General features: G+C 51.3%; 1 protein-coding gene across 5 annotated transcripts in view; it reads left to right on the top strand.

Annotated features, from left to right (window-relative positions):
- FRMD5 (FERM domain containing 5) overlaps positions 1 to 15,215 on the top strand; it is a 402,855-nt gene that overhangs the window by 86,631 nt on the left and 301,009 nt on the right. For 3 of the 5 annotated variants that reach the window (XM_075896786.1, XM_075896787.1, XM_075896785.1), the window contains exon 1: positions 6,900 to 7,112. The exons of the other annotated variants lie outside the window; for them this stretch is intronic. In XM_075896786.1, the coding sequence (XP_075752901.1) occupies positions 7,011 to 7,112 (102 nt within the window). In that variant the 5' untranslated portion in view covers positions 6,900 to 7,010. Of the gene's footprint in view, positions 1 to 6,899; positions 7,113 to 15,215 lie in introns of those variants that run through there. 5 annotated transcript variants of the gene reach the window in all.

Raw genomic sequence — 15,215 nt, 5'->3', positions numbered from 1 at the left:
GGCTTTGTCAAGCCGAGACTTAAACACCTCTAGGGATGGAGACTCCACTACTTCCCTAAGTAACCCATTCCAGTGCTTCACCACCCTCCTAGTGAAATAGTTTTTCCTAATATCCAACCTGGACCTCTCCCACCACAACTTGAGACCATTGCTCCTTGTTCTGCCATCTGTCACTACTGAGAACAGCCTCTCTCCATCCTCTTTGGAACCTCCCTTCAGGAAGTTGAAGGCTGCTATCAAATCCCCCCTCACTGTTCGCTTCTGCAGACTAAACAGACCCAAGTCTCTCAGCCTCTCCTCATAAGTCATATGCTCCAGCCCCCTAATCATTTTGGTTGCCCTCCGCTGGACCCTCTCCAGTGCGTCCACATCCTTTTTGTAGTGGGGGGCCCAGAACTGGACACAATACTCCAGATGCAGCCTCACCAAAGCCGAATAAAGGGGAATGATGACATCTCTGGATCTGCTGGCAATGCTCCTCTTAATGCAACCTAATATGCCATTAGCCTTCTTGGCTACAAGGGCACACTTGACTCATATCTAGCTTCTCATCCACTGTAACCCCCAGGTCCTTTTCTGCAGAACTACTACTTAACCGGTTGGTCCCCAACTTGTAACTATGCTTGGGATTCTTCCATCCCAAGTGCAGGACTCTACACTTGTCCTTGTTGAACCTCATCAGATTTCTTGTGGCCCAATCCTCCAATTTGTCTAAGTCATTCTGTACCCTATCTCTGCCCTTAAGCGTATCTACCTCTCCCCCCAGCTTAGCGTCATCCGCAAACTTTCTGAGGGTGCAATCCATCCCCTCATCCAGATAATTAATAAAGATATTGAACAAAACCGGTCCTAGAACCGAACCTTGGGGCACTCCGCTGGAAACCGACCGCCATCCTGACATCAAGCCATTGATCACTACCCGCTGGGCCCGGCCTTCTAGCCATCTTTCTATCCATCTTACCGTCCATTTATCCAATCCACAATCCCTTAACTTGCTGGCAAGAATATTGTGGGAGACCGTATCAAAAGCCTTGCTAAAGTCAAGGTATATAACATCCACTGACTTCCCCATGTCCACCGAGCCAGTTACCTCATCATAGAAGCTAATCAGATTGGTCAGGCACGACTTACCCTTTGTGAATCCATGCTGACTATTCCTAATCACTTTCCTCTCATCCAAGTGCCTCAATATGGATTCCTTAAGGATCCCTTCCATGATTTTTCCAGGAACCGAGGTAAGACTGACCGGCCTATAGTTCCCTGGATCATCCTTCTTCCCTTTTTTGAAGATGGGCACTACATTTGCCTTTTTCCAGTCATCCGGGATTTCTCCCGATCTCCACGACTTTTCAAAGATAATAGCCAAAGGCTCCACAATGACATTTGCCAACTCCCTCAGTATCCTCGGATGCACTAATTCCGGACCCATGGATTTATGTACGTTTAGCTTTTCTAAATAGTTCCTAACCTGTTCTTTACCCACCACGGGCTGTCCATCTTCATCCCATCTTGCGTCATTTGGCGCAGAAGTCCAGGAGCCGACCTTGTCCGTGAATACAGAGGCAAAGAAAGCATTGAGTACTTCAGCTTTCCCCACATCATCTGTCACTAAGTTACCTCCTTCATCCATTAGGGGCCGCACACCCTCTCTGATCACCTTCTTCTTGTTAACATGCCTGTAGAAACCTTTCTTGTTATCCTTCACATCCTTAGCCAGTCGCAATTCCATTTGCGCTTTCGCCTTTCTGATAACCCCCCGGCATTCTCGAGCTATACCTTTAAACTCCTCCCTGGTCATTTGTCCAAGTTTCCACTCTTTGTAAGCTTCCTTTTTGTGCTTAAGTTCACCAAGGATTTCCCCTGTAAGCCAATCCGGTCTCCTACCATGTTTGCCTCTCTTGCTACGTGTCGGGATGGTTTCTTTCTGTGCCTTCAATAAGGCTTCTTTAAAATACTGCCAGCTGTCCTGGACTCCTTTCTCCTTCATGTTAACATCCGAGGGGATTCTGCCCATCAGATCTCGGAGGGAGTCAAAATCTGCTTTTTTGAAGTCCAAGGTGTGTATTTTACTACTCTCTTTTCTTCCTTTGGTCAGGATCCTGAAATTTACCATCTCATGATCACTGCTTTCCAGGTTGTCACCCACCTCCACTTCCTCTATTAGTTCCTCCCTGTTTGTGAGCAGAAGGTCAAGCTGCGCACGGCCCCTGGTTGGATCCTTCAGCACCTGTGTCAAGAAGTTATCCCCAACATTCTCCAAAAACTTCCTGGATTGCCTGTGAACTGCCGTATAGGTTTCCCAGCAGATGTCAGGGTGATTGAAGTCCCCCACGAGAACCTGGGCCTGCGATCTGGAAGCTTCGCTCAGTTGTCCAAAGAAAGCCTCATCTACCTCATCCACCTGATGCAAACACCAACCACAACATCAATGCTGTTGTTTGCTCCTTTAAACTTAACCCATAGACTCTCAACAGGTTTTTCTCCCTCTTTATACTGGAGTTCAGAGCAATCGTAGTGCTCTCCTACGTATAGTGCAACTCCTCCTCCTTTTCTCCCCTGCCTGTTCTTCCTGAACAGTCTATACCCTTCTATGACAGCGCTCCAGTCATGCGAGTCATCCCACCAAGTCTCTGTTATCCCAATTAAATCATATTTCTTGGTCTGGGCCAGGGCCTCCAGTTCTTCCTGTTTGTTGCCCAGGCTTCTCGCATTAGTGTACAAACACTTCAGGTAACCAGTTGATCGTCCTATCTTCTCCATTCAAAACATGGGTCCTCCTTTCTTGCCCCTTCCTCTCTGCATTTCTTCCCGGTATCCGACTTTCCCACTCCCCTCAGGGTTTTGGTCCCCGTCCCCCGAAGAACCTAGTTTAAAGCCCTCCTCACTAGGTTTGCAAGCCTGCCCGCGAAGATGCTCCTTCCTCTCTTTGTTAGGTGGATCCCATCTCTTCCTAACAATCCTTGCGCCCGGAACAGTGGGGGTGGTGGCCGTGGAACCCCCATTCCGTAGGACTACGCATCCCATGCCTTCCAGTAGATGGTGTTCCCTTCTGGTTTCTTCTTGTGAGGTCCCTTCCAGAGCTTTCAGCACTGCAGAGCCTGTGGAGAGAGCTTGAAAGCGATTGCTTACCTCTATAGCATCAGGGGATTCCCGTGCTGGCCTTTTTCCCCTTCTAGAAGTTACATGCTGCCAGTTTTCTTCTTGGTCACGTACTGCCCTCTCTGGCTCTTCTGCCTGCCATGCTTGAAGGATTAAATGCTGCCTTCTATCGAGGAAGTCTTCATCCTCTCTGATCAAGTGTAGGGTCGACACTTGGGCCTCCAGTCGTCTAATTTTTTCTTCCAAAATGTCGACCAGCTTGCACTTGGTGCAGATGAAATCCGTTCTTTCTTCCGGGAGGAAGACAAACATGGCACACGCTGTGCAGGTAACAACAGCAGACCCATCACCAACCATCGCTGCTGTCCTGGAAAAGGGATTTAAAAAGAAAGGCAAGAGAACCTCCCGCCCTTCCCTCTCCCCTTCCAAACTCCCTCTCAAAACTCCCTGTTAGCACTCACCTGTTCACAAACTCCTTTGTTGCTTGCCCACTGCCTTATAAAGCCCCGCCCCCTACCAAGGCTCAGCCAATCAGCAGAGGCTTCTAGAATTCAAACTTTAATTAGAAGCCAACAGTTTCCACCTGCCAATCACAGCTAATCACAGCACAAACTCCATCAAGGGGAGGGGGAGGGCAGAGGGGAGGTGGGGAAAAAAAGAAAAAAAAGAAAAAAAAAGCCTCACTCTCAAACACAGGGGAAAATAAATAAATAAACAAAAAACAAAACAGAACAAACACCAACCCTCACTCACAAACACAAGCTCAGCACACAGTAAGAAAGCCCCAATAACAAAACACACTTCCCTCAAGAGTCCTGTATCTGCTTCTCCTTCACCTGGAGAACTCCCTCTCAAAACTTTCTGTTTGCACTCACCTGTTCGCAAGCTCCTTGGTCACTTGCCCACTGTCTTATAAAGCCCCTTATAAAGATGAGTAAGAGAGCGGGCAGATCTCTGCTCTAGATATGAGGCAATGCAAACCCTAACCCATGTAGGACCATTGCACATTCTGCTCCCACACTGCTACAACTGTGCGGAAAGCAATTGCAGTGCAGCCTATGGCCAAACTGAAAATGAACCCAAAAAGGCCTCTTATTAGTTAATTTAAAACACGGCTCTGCTAGTCAGATGATGCAAAGAGGCCACTAGTACCTCTGGGACTATCTCAGTATTTGGCTGTATTGATGCTGGACCTCCTAAATTGGAACATCAGCCTATTATTCTATTTCCCTTTCCCCAGTGAGAGCTGGGAGGGATGGTTGGTAGAGGCTTATTCTGCTTCCATGACACAGGCAGGTTGCTTTTTCTTCCCCCTCCCCTGGAAGAAATTTGTCCCTCTTGGCATCCAGACTACTTGAGACAAAGAGAATTTCCTCTTATAGGTTGAGAGAGAGAAGACACTTCTTCCAGCCGCGGAGCCAAAGTGCAGGAGCAAGAGGAGGTCACTGCTGCCTACTTGTCCCAACCCCCAGTGTAGGGGAGGACAGAAGAGATGTATGAAAAGGAGTTTTGTGGGATGGTGCCTAATGCTAGCATTTCTGCAAGGGGTGCTGCGCGATTGCTCAGTGGGCTTTTTTGCCTACATCTCCACACAGACATGCTCCTCCGCACTCCTACCTTACCTGCTCTATCGCACACACACCCACACCCAGCTCGCTGGGCCAGGGCTGTCTGAATGTCACTGTCTGTGCAGCACCTGCCGCGGTGGGGCCCTGATTCCCATTCCTCTTGCATCTCTATTAACACACAAATGCCTCCTGCTCTGTGCCCCCCGCTTTCCAGCCTGCCCTTCCTGTGGCCTGGCTCGGGCAGAGGAGGGGGAAGGGGCAGCAGCTGCTGGGGCCTCTGTACCTGCAGGGCACCTGCCACTCGAGCACCAACTGCAAGGGCAGGTCTGGGGTGTCCTGAGCTTCCCTGCCCGATGTCCTGTGGCACAGGGGGGTGTCCTGGATTCCTGTGCTGGGGGCCCTAGCGGGGCTGTCCGTGCCCTGGGGGTGGGGGAGTCTCTGGCAGGGTCCCAGCGGGGTTGCTTGGGGGGCCCCAGGTGGGTTGTTGGATGGGGGTGCCCTGGCGGGGTGGATTGTGGGGGACCCCCGTGGGGGCGGGAGAAGGGTTTGGGGGGGTGCCAGGGTGGGATGGGGGGCCCTGGCAGGAGGAGGGCCCAGGGGTGGGAATGGGGTGCCTGGCGGGGGGGGCCCTGGGGTGAATTGTGGGGGGCTGAGGGGTTCCGTGGCTGGGCCCCGGGGCCTTGTGGGGGGATCCCAGGGGTGATGGGGGGTGCCTGGTGGGAGAGGGGGCCCCTGGAGATTGAGGGGGGGCCCAGGGTGGGATGGGGGTGCCTGGGGAGAGAGGGGGTGCCTAGGGAGGGGGGCCCAGGGTGGGATGGGGTGCCTGGTGGGAGAGGGGGCCCCTGGAGATTGAGGGGGGCTCAGGGTGGGATGGGGTGCCTGGCAGGAGAGGGGGCCCCTGGAGATTGAGGGGGGCTCAGGGTGGGATGGGGGTGCCTGGGGAGAGAGGGGGTGCCTAGGGAGGGGGGCCCAGGGTGGGATGGGGTGCCTGGAGGGAGAGGGGGCCCCTGGAGATTGAGGGGGGCTCAGGGTGGGATGGGGGTGCCTGGGGAGAGAGGGGGTGCCTAGGGAGGGGGGCCCAGGGTGGGATGGGGTGCCTGGCGGGAGAGGGGGCCCCTGGAGATTGAGGGGTGGCCCTGGGGTGGGATGGGGGTGCCTGGCGGGAGAGGGGGCCCCTGGAGATTGAGGGGGGGCCCAGGGTGGGATGGGGGTGCCTGGGGAGAGAGGGGGTGCCTAGGGAGGGGGGCCCAGGGTGGGATGGGGTGCCTGGCGGGAGAGGGGGCCCCTGGAGATTGAGGGGGGCCCAGGGTGGGATCTGGGGGTGCCTGGGGAGAGAGGGGGCCCCTGGAGATTGAGGGGGGCCCAGGGTGGGATCTGGGGGTGCCTGGGGAGAGAGGGGGCCCCTGGAGATTGAGGGGGGCCCAGGGTGGGATGGGGGTGCCTGGGGAGAGAGGGGGTGCCTAGGGAGGGGGGCCCAGGGTGGGATGGGGTGCCTGGCGGGAGAGGGGGCCCCTGGAGATTGAGGGGGGCCCAGGGTGGGATGGGGGTGCCTGGGGAGAGAGGGGGCCCCTGGAGATTGAGGGGGGCCCAGGGTGGGATGGGGGGTGCCTGGCGGGAGAGGGGGCCCCTGGAGATTGAGGGGGGGCCCAGGGTGGGATGGGGGTGCCTGGGGAGAGAGGGGGTGCCTAGGGAGGGGGGCCCAGGGTGGGATGGGGGTGCCTGGGGAGAGAGGGGGCCCCTGGAGATTGAGGGGGGCCCAGGGTGGGATGGGGGGTGCCTGGCGGGAGAGGGGGCCCCTGGAGATTGAGGGGGGGCCCAGGGTGGGATGGGGGTGCCTGGGGAGAGAGGGGGCCCCTGGAGATTGAGGGGGGGCCCTAGGGTGGGATGGGGGGTGCCTGGCGGGAGAGGGGGCCCCTGGAGATTGAGGGGGGCCCAGGGTGGGATGGGGTGCCTGGCGGGAGAGGGGGCCCCTGGAGATTGAGGGGGGCCCAGGGTGGGATGGGGTGCCTGGCGGGAGAGGGGGCCCCTGGAGATTGAGGGGGGCCCAGGGTGGGATCTGGGGGGGTCCCTGGGCCTGGCTCCCCGCGGGCCGCCCCCGCCCATCGGCTTGAGCCGGGCCTGCGGCAGCCCCGCGCCGCGATTGGCCAGCCCGCCCGTCGCTAAGCGCTGGCCCCGCCTCCCGCCGGGCGGCGCGAGCGCGGCGCGGGGACTTGCCCTGGGCTCGGGCCGGAGTCGGGCAGCGCGCGCGGGGCCGCCTGGCGCTGGGATGTCGCCGCGCCGCGCTCGCGCCGCCAGCCAGCCCCTGTGAGCGCCCCGCGCCGCCCGCCCGCCGGGCCGGGGAAGATGCTGAGCCGCTGGATGAGCGGCAGCAGCAGGAGCCTGGAGCGGGAGCACAGCTGCACCGTCAGGCTGCTGGATGACAGCGAGTACACCTGCACCATCCAGGTCAGCCCGGCGGGGGTGCGCCCTGTGCGGGGGGTGTGCACGGGGCGAGTGTGCCCTGTGTGTAGGGGTGTGTGTGCACGGGGCGAGTGTGCCCTGTGTGTAGGGGTGTGTGTGCACGGGGCGAGTGTGCCCTATGTGTGTGTGGGGGTGTGTGTGCACGGGGCGAGTGTGCCCTGTGTGTAGGGGTGTGTGTGCACGGGGCGAGTGTGCCCTATGTGTGTGGGGGGTGTACAGGGGCGAGTGTGCCCTATGTGTGTGGGGGGGTGTACAGGGGCGAGTGTGCCCTATGTGTGTGGGGGGGTGTACAGGGGCGAGTGTGCCGTGTGTGTGGGGGTGTACAGGGGCGAGTGTGCCCTATGTGTGTGTGGGGGGTGTGTGTGCACGGGGCGAGTGTGCCCTATGTGTGGGGGGGGTGTACAGGGGCGAGTGTGCCCTATGTGTGTGGGGGGGTGTACAGGGGCGAGTGTGCCCTGTGTGTAGGGGGGTGTGTGCACGGGGCGAGTGTGCCCTATGTGTGTGGGGGGGTGTACAGGGGCGAGTGTGCCCTATGTGTGTGGGGGGGGGTGTACAGGGCGAGTGTGCCCTATGTGTGTGCGGGGTGTGTGCGCACGGGGCGAGTGTGCCCTATGTGTGCGGGGGGGTGTACAGGGGCGAGTGTGCCCTGTGTGTACGGGGCGAGTGTGCCCTATGTGTGGGGTGTGTGTGTACGGGGTGTGTGTGCACGGGGCGAGTGTGCCCTGTGTGTAGGTGTGTGTGCATGGAGCGAGTGTGTCCTGTGTGTGGGGGTGTGTGCGTGCACGGGGCGAGTGTGCCCTGTGTGTAGGTGTGTGTGCATGGAGCGAGTGTGCCCTGTGTGTAGGTGTGTGTGCATGGAGCGAGTGTGTCCTGTGTGTGGGGGTGTGTGCGTGCACGGGGCGAGTGTGCCCGGTGTGTGGGGGTGTGTGTGCACGGCACGGGGCGAGTGTGCCCGGTGTGTGGGGGTGTGTGTGCACGGCACGGGGCGAGTGTGCCCGGTGTGTGGGGGAGTGCAGGGGTGTGTGCGCGCCCTGTATGTGCTCGGCGTGTTGTGGGGCTGTGTGTGCGCCGCACGGCGACTGTGTCTATGTGCGCCGCTGCCCCGAGCCTGCCAGCGGCGCAGCCGGGCTCGCTGCGTGCTCTGCTCCGGGCGCGAGTCCCGCAGGCTCGCCAGCGCTGGCACGAAGTCGCCACTCAGGGCTGCGCGGGGGCTGGGTGCGGGGTGTCGCTCCGCGCTGCGAGGGAACAAAGGAGCCGCGGTCCGGGGGGGGGGGGGGGGGTTGTGCTCACGCAGCCTGGGCGCGCTGGGCTGCTGGGACTGAGTCCGCACCGCGGCGCTTTGTGTGCGGAGCGGCTCGGGCCGCCGGGCGGGGCTCGCCTACCCCAAGCGGGACTTGCCGGGCTCGGGGCGAACTTGGCCGGCCGGAGGGCTGGGGAGGCTGCGGGCGCCTGGATGCAGCCCCGGGGCTCGGTCGCGGGGGAGGACGCTACTTTGGTGCCGGGGAAGGGGGCGGGATGCAGACCGGCTTGTCTGGGTGCGGGGTTCGCCGCGGCGCAGCCGGCGTGCTCGTCCCCCTGCAAACACTGCAGCGCTGCAATCCGGCACCGACATGCCGCCCGAGAGCCCCCGTGTGCGGGAGCGGACACCGATACTGGCGAGCGGCAAGGATCCGTGTCCGAGCGACCCCCCAGCCCCGGGTCCCCCCAGTGCACCGCAGCCTTAGCTCCTCCGATGCGGCTTGCCCGAGGGATTCTGGGGACTGCAAACAAAAGCAACGCGGGATCCAGCTGCTGGCCTGTCCTTTGCTCTCCCGCCTGGTCTCTTGCTGCTACCCAGCCCCGCCGCCAGTGACATCTGGGCCGCTGCGGGCTTTCCTGGTTGTTCTAAGCATCAAAGCAAGTTCAGTGCTTGGTGCTGTAAAGTTTGTGTTCTCTAGAGGATGCTAGTGTGATCTGCAAGGGTTCTCCTTCAGAGAGGGACAAAGACACAAACCTGTGGCTTTGCGGCTGTGTGTGTGTGTGTGTGTGTGTGTGTGTGTGTGTGGATTCAATGCTCATCAGTGCATTACAGCCACTCTAGATGGTAACAGCTGGGAGCATCACACAGGGGCGGCAGGGAGGGAAGGAAGCAAATGAATTCCTGCTTCATTCAGTGACCCTTCTAATTCTGAAATGCATCTCCGCCCCCCTCCCTTCTCAGCTGGACAAATTGATGGAGCCAGTTCTTCAGCCCTCAGAAAGAAAAAGCCTGATCAGCTTGACTGGGATGTTGCTCAGGGGAGGGGAGTTTAGTCACAAAGAAGCTTTTTGATTCCACCAGGAAAATAATGTCTCACGTCATTATTTTGATCAGCACTTATGTGAGTCAGAATTCTCGGCACTCACAAAAGAATAGCTGCGCACAGGCCAAGTCCCCCTGAGAAGAGGGGACAGTCTCTAGCTATTAACAAGGACCTTACCTTTTTTTCCCCCACTATGCTCCCACTCTCTTGGTCTCTCAAAAAATAATTTAATGGAATAAAATGAATTTCAGTGGATTAAACTTGTCCCCTTTGCCCTCCATCCCTTCCTACAATATCACTATTATTGGATAAACGTAAAATAAGCCTCTTCATAGAACTAATATATTACCCCGATTCAATCTTCTATCATAAACCATAACATTCAAAATCACTGTGATTTTTTTTCCTGAAATTGTTCTTTTTTGTGTTCAAAATCATACCCCGCAACTTTCAGTAACCTTCCTGGCTGCAAAGATGGTTATAGAACAGCATTGGTGCTGCTGCTTTTCCATTGGTAGGGTATAATCAAATCAAGTAAACATGTTGGCTGAGGGTAGAAGAGCTTAATTTATGCCCCTTGCTGAGTAAAATTGGTGCTCTTAGACTTGCACAATTCTACTCTCTGAGTGCAATAAGTAGAGTAAGTGCTTTTAAGAATGATTTTGGTACAAATTAAAGTATAATAAATGCTGTCAGAGCTAAGCACAAATAGCAGGAAATGTTGCAGAGTACTGCTTGATTTTAGTTACTACCTGTACTGTCTTAACCCTGCTGTAATGACTGATTTAATTTTAGAATGGTCTAGATCGCTCGTCAAAGTGTTCTAGGCCAGATAAGCAGTCAGACATTGCATTGTGAAGAGATACACTTGAGTCAAAATCACCCCTCCCCACCCCTCTGGCTGTCTATGAATGATTTGCTAGTAAGAATTTAGTGATGATATCATTAGGCTAGTGGAATATCAGAATGTTCTGAATGTGAGTAAATTAATCACAACATTGTTGTCTTAAGCTAGGACCTATAACATCAGGGCTGAGGCCACAAGGTAGCTGACATGTAGAGGTTTCCATATTGTCCAGACAGTTTTTATCTTATTTGTTATTAATAATAATAATAATAATAATAAATAATAGTTTTAAGAGAACATCCAGGTGCTAAGCTTGCAGACTGAATGTACGCCATAACGCTCATTGCTACAGCTAAAGTATTTTAATTAAAAAGGCAAGGTCTGGACTTAAGCAATAAAAACCGAATCACAGAAGTGTACCCACAGTGAAACCTGCATCAGTACTGAAGCCTGAACCCTGTCGCCTGGGGCTTAACCCCAATTCCTACTTCCCGGGACTGAATTATTAGAATTTTCAAGAAGTTGTGATGGTCTTGTAAAATCACGGAATCCATCAGCTCTGTGACAGATTCACAGCCTCACTCCTTGAGACTCTTCCCTGCTAGTGTCCACTGGCACTCTTCCAACTTGTAAGCAGTAGCAAATTCAGGCCAGGTTTTTTGGCTAGTTGTGATGCAATGTGTAAATAACAACAACTCCCACCTCTCTGCTGGTTTATTCGGGTGTTGCTGATTCTGACTCTATTGTAGCTCTCGGGCAAGAAGAAAATCTTCAAAATACATGCAGATGCATACTTCAAATTAAAGGACGGGTTGCAAATAAATACTGCAGGCTGTGGGAGGTTTCATCTATGCTTAAGTAAAGGAAAATAAATAAATGTGTTTTGAAAAAATCGGTTCTGTATAAATAACATCTCAGGAATGTTAATGTTACTGATTGTCTTCCCTGCCTTGCCTCTCCCCCACCTTACCTCGGACTTAATATATGGCAGTAATGGCAGTCAAATGAGTTATGCTTATTATATAAAATCAATTTTTGAGAGAGGGCTTTTAATATAAATTAATTGGATAAAAATGTAGGTTAGTTAGGAAAATCTAGTTTAGAAGACAGCTGGATTGTCTTTTTGATTTACTTGGGAATAGAATTATGATAGAAAATGCCTCTTGATGCTGTGTTTCACCAGCTTATATAATTTTGGGGGCAGTAAACGATAAATACAGGTATGTTGAATGCATGGTTTCATGTAAAAAAAAATTCAGCTCATAATATCCTCACAATTAAGGTTACTGCAAGTAAATGTTTGTTTTCTGTAAGGTTCATGCTGACTTTTAAGCAAAAGTAATTCTAATACATGACAAATTAAAGCATACAGGGTGGAAATGTATAACGTCTCATGAATGAGAAAATCACTGCCAATTTGCAGGCTAGAGAACAGTGAATGAGTTTTGAAGGTCATTCCCTTATACATGCAGATATTTCCTGTCTTGCACAGAGCCATAGCATTTCTTCGTCCAACCTCTATGTTCATCTTTTCATTTTTGCTTATGGATGTTTGAGGTTAAATAGAGAGACAATGTACAAATTAGAGATTATAAATTCAATATGTGGAATCATTAACTACGATACACAAACTGTGAAGGGGGCTAGTGAGGATGTTCTGTCGAAGTTTGTAATTTTGTAAATCTGTGTGTGTCTCCATTCCTGAGCAGTTTACATCAATAGCACATATATACTTCTGAATGTTGAATGTTTCACATGTTGGCTGGCTTTTATAACGCTTGAAAAGGAGGAGCAGTTCAGAAATCAGTCTGGTGTTATCAAATACATCTCTGAGAGAACTAGTTGAACCCATTAACCAATTTTAACCTCTGGTTGTGCTTGACAAAGAATGTCTCATGGCATGTTTTGTAGACAATTATTTTGAATATTCCTTTTCTCAATTCAGTCTTTATGAACTTGATTACAAAAATCTCATTCATTAGTGTTCCTGTGCTAAATGAGCATGTCACCATCTATGATCTGATGAATCCTTTCTCTATCTTGGTCTTAATCTTTTTTCTAAAACATCTAGTGCAAATGGGCGAATTGCCTCTATCAAGCTAAATAACTACAGGCCTGATCCAAAGTCCATTGCAGCCAACGGAAATCTTTGTACATCAACTTCAGTGGGCTTTGGATCAGTCCTTGTATAAACATTTTTGTTTGCTTCTTATTCCCTGGAAGTCTGATGTGAGAGGGTTATTGTCTTAGCCACAGTCCTTGATATAATGTATTGCCCTGATTGCAGTGGGGGGATGTAGGGTTATTTCAGTGACTTCATATGCACAGAGGAGTATAAAGCTGTTTATATTTTCATGTCTTGGGAAAGCTTTTAGTTTATTAGTATTATGTGGTTTTAGTGTTTGTACTAAAAGCAGCAAAATCAGTACCATCCTTGCTTCTAAAACTGATGGTGAGTCAGTAATCTTAAGTGTCCGAAGTTGTCAAGGTTCAGTTGTTTCTGTTATGTGACACAAGTGTGATAAACATTATAAATATTCGCGACTCAAGCCCAGTTCTGAATCCCATACACTCCTAAAAATCCCAGTTAAGAATGCATCATCTGAGGGTCCTTGTTCATCTCAACAGTTTTGATTCTAATGCAGGCATATAATTAATTTGATATAGCCGACCCGCCTATGAAATATGTTATCAGGAAGGCAGGCTAATAAAACTTTGAAGAAATTGTGCTTTGAAAAATAACAGTGTATTTTGCCTCGTGGCTTTTATGGTATTACATGTCTGAGGAAAGTTTAATACTTTCACTGTGATGTCAATATCATTGGTGGTGTGAATGATTTATTGCATAAGGGCACCAAATACTTTCCTAAAAAGATGGTATTTTGTAGCTGAAACACAGAACATGAAAGTATGGGAAGAGAAACATGAAGACATAAAATATGGATTTGAGATGTAACAGCTTCTCCCCTAGCTTTAAAACTATCCTAATTTTTCTAGTGTCTTGCTCCCCTGGTCAAAAATCACCTTTTCCATACGATATACAAAGTTCATTAGAAGACTTGATAAGATCATTAACAGGCAATCTACACAATAGACTAGAGCGGGGTTTTTCAAACTCTGGGTCAGCGTTTGTAAGGGCAAGCTGTGAGTTGGCTGTGAGACACTTTGTTTACCTGCGCCTCCGCAGGTACAGGTGATCGCAGCTCCTGTTGGCCACGGATCACTGTTCCCAGCCAATGGGAGCTGCAGGAAGCAGTGTCCTGGTCCACACCATTTTCTGCAGCTCCCATTGGCTGGGAATGACGATCCACAGCCAATAGGAGCTATCACCCATACCTGTGGTGGTGCAGGTAAACACAGCATCTTGCAGCCAGCTAGCGGCTTGTGCTTATAAACCATGACCCAGAGTTTGAAACCCACTGTACTAAGGGAACCTTGCCGCTCTAGCGGAGAGAAAATTATTTGTGCAGAGACGTGCTAAAGGTGCAACAGAATGCATGACTTCTATAGAGTGATGGTATTCAACTTGTGGTCTGTGGACCTCTGGGGCTCTGCACCTCCGTCCAAAATATGTTAGGGGTCTGCAAATGAAAGGCGGGGAGGAAAGAGGATGCTATAGAGGATTTACAGCTTTTTGTTCAATAGCTTTCGGCACCCCCACTAGGAGACCTATCCTAGCATGCCAGCCTGTTCCCTATCTTTTTATCTTCTAATAGTATCTTTCTCAGAAAAAGCAATTGGAAATTAACAAACTGCTACTTAGGAATGGGATGACTTGTCTGAAAAAAATCCCAAGCAAAGATGATGTGTTCTGCAGTTGAGAATTATGGCTTTCTGCCTACTGCTGTGAATTGAAGAAGCCATGAAGCTCCATGTTATAAACTTTCTAACAGTTCCTATTGCTTTCCTGTTTGAAGACAGAAACATTAGTCTCTCCTCAGCCTGAAAACTAACCGCAGGTAATAAAGAGGGAGTATTGCTAACAAGAGACTGCTCTTCAGAAACACTGGGTAAGAACGAATTTGAGGAATACACACACTGACAATGTTATTTGTCTGAATGGTAGGTAGAGCTCTGTGGATTTTTTTTTTTTTTTTTTGCTCAGTCTCATAGCAAGCTGCCAGTAAGATTAAAATAATGTAAGTGCATCACCAGGAATATATTGACTGTAGGTGAAATCCTGGACACATTAACGTCAGGGGGAGTCTTTGACTTCAGTGGGTCTAGAATTTTACCACATATGTCCTCTACTAATATATATTATATACATACAATTTTAACAGCGGGAAAAATAATATTGACAGGATTTCTTTTACAGCTGGTTTTCTGTAAAATCTAGTGTCCAGCAATGCACTTACTCATAAAAACAAACCTTTTTTTTGGTAAGAGAAAGCTGTAATTTGTGCCTAGTTAAATCACAGTAGAACTATATGTACAGCATGCCGAGCTCAGTGCCTAGACATTTAAATGCATATGGTATGTGGGTTCCCCGAGTGTTACGAAGTTACCAATAGCAAAACTGTGTGTGTATGTGCGGAGATACACAATATGTGGGCGCGAAGAGACATAGCGATACTCTTAACTCAGAATTCCCCGAGTGGTGTTGTATTTCATGTCCAAATGTCTATCTTAGAATGTAAAAGGCAGCTGTTGAAAATGTGTTAAAGCAGAAACTCCCATGAAAGCAAGCGGTGCCAACTTGACTTTCATTTTCATGGACGCTCCTGGTGGTAGAAATGTCATGGCTATCTACAGAGGCTGGGTTTGCTGCTGCTGCGGCCCCACTTGTTGAAGGGGTCACATCCTATTAACTTGCACAGGAACTGGCATTTGTAAAACAAAGATAGAAACTATCTTCTAGCCTCTTGTGTGGAAGCCAGGTTTCCAAGGTGAATATTTTGATTGCAGTTCTCTCCCCCCTGCCAGGATATGGAGGAATTATTTAAATCGCTTATAAGC

The sequence above is a fragment of the Pelodiscus sinensis genome, chromosome 14 (assembly GCF_049634645.1).
Source record: "Pelodiscus sinensis isolate JC-2024 chromosome 14, ASM4963464v1, whole genome shotgun sequence".
NCBI classification, from domain to species: domain Eukaryota; kingdom Metazoa; phylum Chordata; order Testudines; family Trionychidae; genus Pelodiscus; species Pelodiscus sinensis.
The sequence above is the reverse complement of the archived record's forward strand: the minus strand, read 5'-3'. Positions and strand labels throughout refer to the sequence as shown.